We start from the raw sequence: 8,366 nt of genomic DNA on the forward strand, positions 1-8,366 counted from the left end.
TTTCTAATGATATTATCTTACCAGAAACCCCTCTCTTCCTCGAGTGTAAATAAGTTCCATGTGTACAGATTACACATGTGACGTACGCAAAAACATGATTAGAGTGCCGCGCATCCATCTCTACCCCTTATGCAAGACCCATCTAAACAACTGGCATACAACCACGTTGACAGTGACACGTTGTGAATTCCCTTTCTTGCACATTTTGTAATAATGTCATTTTTTGTAAAGAAGCCCTGTTCCTCTTCTGCTTTACCAGAACACTTCAAATGACACCCACTTTCATTCCAGAACATAGTTCAAGTGGGTCCAGATTGCAGCATGTTTTTATTTTATTTTATCCCTTAGTTGACATATTGTAAAAATAAAGTATATTTGCTATTACTGAGACTCAGCAGTACCTCAACTTAAAGGGAAACTGCACTTTTATTATTATTATTATTTTGCTTGTTAGTCACAATGATTATGAGAGATAAGAAGTTTTTGCTTTATAAAGATAGTCTCAATCTAAGTGACCAGTTTGATACACACTTAAATAAATTGCCAGAAATAGCCAATTTGCTCAATTTACCTTTAACTCTATCCATCCATTTTCTACCGCTTATTCCCTTCGGGGTCGCGGGGGGCGCTGGAGCCTATCTCAGCTACAATCGGGCGGAAGGCGGGGTACACTCTGGACAAGTCGCCACCTCATCGCAGGACCTTTAACTCTATGTTATTATTAATAATTAATGATATTTACACTTAAGGCGCACTTAAAATCCTATTTGTCTCTCAAAACTGAACAGCGCGCCTTATGTACGGAATAATTCTGGTTTTGCTTACCGACCTCGAAGCAATTTTTATTTGGTACACGATGAAATTATAAGTGTGACCAGAAGATGGCAGTCACTATCCATTTGTGCTCACAAAGCTGTCTTTGATCTGATCAAGCAAAAGGCGGACAGCTCGTAAATCTCCACTGTGTGCGATGGAATGCGCCGTAGAGGTGTCGGTTTCTCAGATCTGGACAGCCACGGGAAGGGCCTTATCAGGACCCGGGATCTACGAGCAGAGAGGGGGCAAACCCGACACCGCTCCAAGCACCTTTCTTTTTTTTAACTGTTTATGACCCAGTGCAGCTGCTGCATAATGAGACCCCTCCCCTTTAGAAGCAGCTGCAGCTATGCAGCTGTGCGGTATAGCTCAGTTGGTAGAGTGGCCGTGCCAGCAACTTGAGGGTTCCAGGTTCGATCCCCCGCTTCCGCCATCCAGCCGGATGTGTCCTTGGGTAAGACACTTTACCCAGCTGCTCCCAGTACCACCCACACTGGTTTAAATGTAACTTAGATATCGGGTTTCACTATGTAAACGCGCTTTGAGTAACGAGAGAAAAGCGCTATAAAAATATAAATCACTTCACTGTTTTATCAGGGAATGCCCAAATAAATGGGGGAGGCGTGGAACTTTTCCCTCAGAGCGTGGGGGTGACACTGTAGGAGGGTGCAGGGTCCACGCTCTCTCCCCATGAGCTAAATTGAATCCTGTCTCTGTTTGATTCCTTGCTTCTTGTCTTGTTTAATAGATGGTTCGGTGTTCGAACCTGACAATGACCACTTTAATGTGCGCTATAATGCGGTGCACCTTTTGTATGAGAAAAGATCGAAAATGGCCCGTTCTTTAGTAGTGCGCCTTATAATCTGGTGCGCCCTATGGTCCGGAAAATACGGTATTTGCCGATTCCCGCGCTCAAACTCAAGTCCTGCTACTCAAATAGCGCCCAAAATGTATAGGGTGAGAAGTTCTGCCATCAGGGGGGGAGCTCAAAGTAAAGCCGCTGCTCCTCCACAAGGAGAGGAGCCAGATGAGGTGGTTCGGGCATCTGGTCAGGATGCCACCCGAACGCCTCCCTAGGGAGGTGTTTCGGGCACGTCCGACCGGTAGGAGGCCACGGGGAAGACCCAGGACACGTTGGGTAGACTATGTCTCCCGGCTGGCCTGGGAACGCCTCGGGATCCCCCCGGGAGGAGTTGGACCAAGTGGCTGGGGTGAGGGAAGTCTCGGCTTCCCTGCTTAGGCTGCTGCCCCCGCGACCCGACCTCAGATAAGCGGAATAAGACGGATGTATCAAAGTATTTTCCGGGAGGACTCACCAGTTTACAAGCCATCCTCTTGCGGGTGGTCACGTCCTGCGCCAAGTGGACTTTCCCAAAGGAGCCCTTTGGCACCAGGTCCGAGCCACGACTCCTGTAGGTCAGCTGCCAGGCGTACAGGAGCACGTCCTTGTTGATCTTGTAGCGGCCGTTCTTCACCGCCAGGTCCTTCTGCGGGTAAAGCGCGGGCGAGTTAAAGGTGGCGCTTTTCGTCGCCCGAGTCGGAACACGAAGAGCACCCACTTTGTTCAGCAGGACCCCCGTCTCCACGGACGGGTGCTGCAGGGCCGTGGCTTGCGCGTCGGAGAGCAGGTTGACGAAGGACAGGAGGTCCGTCACGGTCCCGTACCGCACGCCGCCATCCCCGTTGGTGTGGTCCTTCTGCTGACAGGCAAATTCTCCCGCCTCTTCGCCGCCGTCCATTCCCACGGGGGACAGAGCCCCCCCTTCCAAAGACAAGCCCCCGTCCTCGTCTTTTTCCTCCAGCTGATAGAGGCTCTCGGCGGCGTTGATGATGTCCTCGATATTCATATGAGCCAGCAGGAGTTGGATGTGGTCGTCGTAGTTGTACTCCATTTTGTGCCCGTGGACGTGTCCCCCCCCTCACTGGAGCAGAAAATATATCAGTATATGCATGTAAACATTGAAGACCCCTGTGCTGAACTACAACACCCGGAACCAGTGAAGTTGTCACGTTGCGTAAATGGTAAATAAAAACATAATAAAATGATTTGTAAATCCTTTTCAACTTATATTCAATTGAATAGACTGCAAAGACAAGATATTTAACGTTCGAACTGGAAAACTTTGTTATTTTTTGCAAATATTTAGCACATTTGGAATTTGATGGCTGCAGCGTGTTTCAAAAAAGCTGGCACAAGTGGCAAAAAAGAGTGAGAAAGTTGAGGCATGCTCATCGAAGACTTGTTTGGAACATCCCACAGGTGAACGGGCTAATTGGGAACAGGTGGGTGCCATGATTGGGTATAAAAGCAGCTTCCATCACAAACAAGGACGGGGGCGAGGGTCACCACTTTGTCAACAAATGCCTGAGCAAATTGTTTAGGAACTACCCGCTATTGCAAGGAATTTAGGGTCCGTAATATCATCAAAAGGTTCAGAGAATCCGGAGAAATCACTGCACGTGAGCGATGATATTACGGACCTTGGATCCCTCAGGCGGTACCATCAAAAAGCGACATCAGTGTGTAAAGGATATCACCACATGGGCTCCGGAACACTTCAGAAAACCGCTGCCAGTAACTACAGTTGGTCGCCACATCTGTAAGTGCAAGTTAAAACTCTACTTTCCAAAGCGAACGCCATTTATCAACAACACCCAGAAACGCCGGGCCCGAGCTCATGTGAGATGGACTGATGCAAAGTGGGAAAGTGCTCCGTGGTCTGACGAGTACACATTTCAAATTGTTTTTGGAAACTGTGGACGTCGTGTCCTCCGGAACAAAGAGGAAAAGAACCATCCGGATTGTTGTAGGCGCAAAGTGTAAAAGCCACAAACAAGGACGGGGCGAGGGTCACCACTTTGTCAACAAATGCCTGAGCAAATTGTTTAGGAACTACCCGCTATTGCAAGGAATTTAGGGTCCGTAATATCACCAAAAGGTTCAGAGAATCCGGAGAAATCACTGCACGTGAGCGATGATATTAAGGACCTTGGATCCCTCAGGCGGTACCGCATCGAAAAGCGACATCAGTGTGTAAAGGATATCACCACATGGGCTCAGGAACACTTCAGAAAAGCGCTGTCAGTCACTACAGTTGGTCGCTACATCTGTAAGTGCAAGTTAAAACTCTACTTTCCAAAGCGAACGCCATTTATCAACAACACCCAGAAACGCCGAGCCCGAGCTCATGTGAGATGGACTGATGCAAAGTGGGAAAGTGCTCCGTGGTCTGAGGAGTACACATTTCAAATTGTTTTTGGGAACTGCGGACGTCGTGTCCTCCGGAACAAAGAGGAAAAGAACCATCCGGATTGTTGTAGGCGCAAAGTGTAAAAGCCACAAACGAGGACGGGGCGAGGGTCACCACTTTGTCAACAAATGCCTGAGCAAATTGTTAAAGAACAACATTTCTCAACCAGCTATTGCAAGGAATTTAGGGATTTCACCATCTACGGTCTGTAATATCATCAAAAGGTTCAGAGAATCTGGGGAAATCACTGCACGTAAGCAGCAAGGCTGAAAACCAACATTGAATCGATCCCTCAGGCTGTACTGCATCAAAAAGCGACGTCAGTGTGTAAAGGATATCACCACATGGGTTCAGGAACACTTAAAAAAACCACTGTCAGTAACTACAGTTGGTCGCCACATCTGTAAGTGCAAGTTAAAACTCTACTTTCCAAAGTGAACGCCATTTATCAACAACACCCAGAAACGCCGGGCCCGAGCTCATGTAAGATGGACTGATGCAAAGTGGGAAAGTGCTCCGTGGTCTGACGAGTACACATTTCAAATTGTTTTTGGAAACTGTGGACGTCGTGTCCTCCGGACCAAAGAGGAAAAGAACCATCCGGATTGTTCTAGGCGCAAAGTGTAAAAGCCACAAACAAGGACGGGGCGAGGGTCACCACTTTGTCAACAAATGCCTGAGCAAATTGTTAAAGAACAACATTTCTCAACCAGCTATTGCAAGGAATTTAGGGATTTCACCATCTACGGTCTGTAATATCATCAAAAGGTTCAGAGAATCTGGAGAAATCACTGCACGTAAGCAGCAAGGCTGAAAACCAACATTGAATCGATCCCTCAGGCTGTACTGCATCAAAAAGCGACGTCAGTGTGTAAAGGATATCACCACATGGGTTCAGGAACACTTAAAAAAACCACTGTCAGTAACTACAGTTCGTCGCTACATCTGTAAGTGCAAGTTAAAACTCTACTTTCCAAAGCGAACGCCATTTATCAACAACACCCAGAAACACCGCCGGCTTCGCTGGGCCCGAGCTCATCTAAAATGGACTGATGCAAAGTGGAAAAGTGTTCTGTGGTCGAACGAGTACACATTTCAAATTGTTTTTGGAAACTGTGGACGTCGTGTCCTCCGGAACAAAGAGGAAAAGAACCATCCGGACTGTTATAGGCGCAAAGTGTAAAAGCCAGCATGTGTGATGGTATGGGGGTGTATTAGTGCCCAAGACATGGGTAACTTACACATCTGTGAAGGCACCATTAATGCTGAAAGGTACATACAGGTTTTGGAGCAACATATGTTGCCATCCAAGCAATGTTATCATGGACGCCCCTGCTTATTTCCGCAAGACAAAGCCAAGCCACGTGTTACAACAGCGTGGCTTCGTAGTAAAAGAGTGCGGGTACTAGACTGGCCTGCCTGTAGTCCAGACCTGTCTCCCATTGAAAATGTGTGGCGCATTATGAAGCCTAAAATACCACAACAGACACTGTTGAACAACTTAAGCTGTACATCAAGCAAAAATGGGAAAGAATTCCACTTCAAAAATGTGTCTCCTCAGTTCCCAAACCTTTACTGAGTGTTGTTAAAAGGAAAGGCCATGTAACACAGTGGTAAAAATGCCCCTGTGACAACGTTTTTGCAATGTGTTGCTGCCATTAAATTCAAAGTTAATGACTATTTTTAAAGTTTCTCAGTGTGAACATGAAATATCTTGTCTTTGCAGTCTATTCAATTGAATATAAATTGAAAAGGATTAGCAAACCATTGCATTCTGTTTTTATTTACCATTTACACAACGTGCCAACTTCACTGGTTTTGGGTTTTGTACATACGTTAGTAAAAAAATTCCATTCGAAATCTCACCTTGTGTTTGTTTTGGGGGGGGAAATATTTTCCTAACACAAGAAGGGAGTTTCACAGTAAAACCGGGAAGCCCCTGGAAAGCTATTTTTCCCCATCTTAAGTCTAAATATAAACAAAATACACCTAATGGAAACAATATATTATACATGTATATACACACACATATATTCATATATATATACAATGTATAGATGTATGTATGTATACTATACATACATATGTATAAACATAAAAATAATGATGCTTGCAAAATCTTAGTCAACAAACTACATCACTTTATACAAATATATCGTATAAGTCAAACATATTTATTTTTATTAATCAATTAATTGTATGTTAGGATGAATTTCAATCAATATGAACAGATTCAAACAGATTGGCTTGACTTCAAAATAAAAGTTCAAAATTAACAAGAGCGATGTTTCCGTTTCATGTAATCAAAGTAATCAAATCGTTAAGTAGGACGGGAAAGTGTCACCTTTGCAATCAGAAGTGTTGTCTTCGTCCTTCCATGAGCGCCGTGAGGTGAGTCTGTTCCGCTCTCAACGACGCTGCTGTTTGACGAAACCAAAGCAGAGGAAGTACGTCATTGCGCATGCGCATCTGTTTGAGTTTCGTTTTTGCTTTATGTTTTCAAAGAGGTGGGAGGAGGGGGGGGGGGGAATACTTTCCAAAAACAAAACATTTGAAAAAGATTTTTTACCTTTGGAACCTCATTATACTATTGGCTAAGTGTTATATATTCATAAATGTAAGTTTCTCAATACCCGACCTGTTTTTTTGTGCCTTTAATAAAGAATTAGAAACGCTGTCTACCTCTAATAACCAAAAAAAAGCGGTGAAAACTATGATGCTGTGTTCCAAATTTGGATTATTTACGGAATATATATATATATATATATATATATATATATATATATATATATATATATATATATATATATATATATATATATATATATATATATATATATATATATATATATACACACACACACATATTTTGCATTACATTTTTCTATATATATATTGTACTATATATATATATATATATGTATATATATATATATATATATATATATATATATATATATATATATATATATATATATATATATATATATATATATATATATATATATATATATATATATATATATATATATATTGCATTACAGTTTTCTGTATATATGTTGAATTACCTCTTGCACCCATTTAGTCGTGGTTAAATTTTTGGAGTTCCACAAAAGCGAAAGTAGTTTTATTTTAGTTTTATTATTTTTGGAATTTTATATATATTGTATTATATATATATATATATATATATATATATATATATATATATATATATATATATATATATATATATATATATATATATATATATATATATATATATATATATATATATATATCAATCAATATATCAATATATATATATATATATATATATATATATATATATATATATATATATATGTATATATATATATATATATATATATTGCTGTATAAATATATAGCATTCTATCTATATATATATATATATATATATATATATATATATATATATATATATATATATATATATATATATATATATATATATATATATACATATATTGCATTAAATTTTTCTATATATATGTTGAATTACCTCTCGCACCCATTTAGTCGTGGTTAATTTTTTTGGAGTTCCACAAAAGCGAAAGTAGTTTTATTTAAATTTTATTATTTTTTGAATTTTATAAGCCTTGATTTATAATATGCAACATTTACATAAAAATCAAAAAAGTACAGAAATAGTACAAAACAGTGCCAGAGGGTTGTAAACTCAATAAAGTAACTAAAATAGTTACTTTACCATATATATATATATATATTGCATTCTATTTTAGTTACTTTATTGAGTTTACAACCCCCTGGCGCTGTTTTATATATATATATATATATATATATATATATATATATATATATATATATATATATATATATATATATATATATATATATATATATATATATATATTGCATTCTATTTTAGTTACTTTATTGAGTTTACAACCCCCTGGCGCTGTTTTGTACTGATTGATTGATTGATTGAGATTTTTATTAGTAGGTTGCACAGTGAAGTACATATTCCGTACAATTGACCACTAAATGGTAACACCCGAATAAGTTTTTCAACTTGTTTAAGTCGGGGTCCACTTAAATTGATTCATGATACAGATATATACTATCATATATACTATCATCATAATACAGTCATCACACAAGATAATCACATTGAATTATTTACATTATTTACAATCAGGAGTGTGGAGGGGGGGTGGGGGGGGGGGGTATGGACATCAAGTAGTGGACATAGAGAGAGAGAGAGAGAGAGAGAGAGAGAGAGAGAGAGAGAGAGAGAGAGAGAGAGAGATCAGAAGG

General features: G+C 40.2%; 1 protein-coding gene across 1 annotated transcript in view; it reads right to left on the reverse strand.

Annotated features, from left to right (window-relative positions):
* LOC133630506 (mitogen-activated protein kinase kinase kinase 8-like) overlaps window positions 1–6,494 on the reverse strand; it is a 38,628-nt gene extending 32,134 nt beyond the window's left edge. The window contains exons 1-3 of the mRNA XM_062022117.1: window positions 6,412–6,494; window positions 2,376–2,738; window positions 2,133–2,303 (exon numbers count right to left, since the gene is read on the reverse strand). Coding sequence (XP_061878101.1) covers window positions 2,133–2,303; window positions 2,376–2,708 — 504 coding nt within the window. The 5' untranslated portion in view covers window positions 2,709–2,738; window positions 6,412–6,494. The remainder of the gene's footprint in view (window positions 1–2,132; window positions 2,304–2,375; window positions 2,739–6,411) is intronic.
* Window positions 6,495–8,366: the final 1,872 nt, after the last annotated feature.

The sequence above is a fragment of the Entelurus aequoreus genome, linkage group LG15 (assembly GCF_033978785.1).
Source record: "Entelurus aequoreus isolate RoL-2023_Sb linkage group LG15, RoL_Eaeq_v1.1, whole genome shotgun sequence".
Taxonomy (NCBI): domain Eukaryota; kingdom Metazoa; phylum Chordata; class Actinopteri; order Syngnathiformes; family Syngnathidae; genus Entelurus; species Entelurus aequoreus.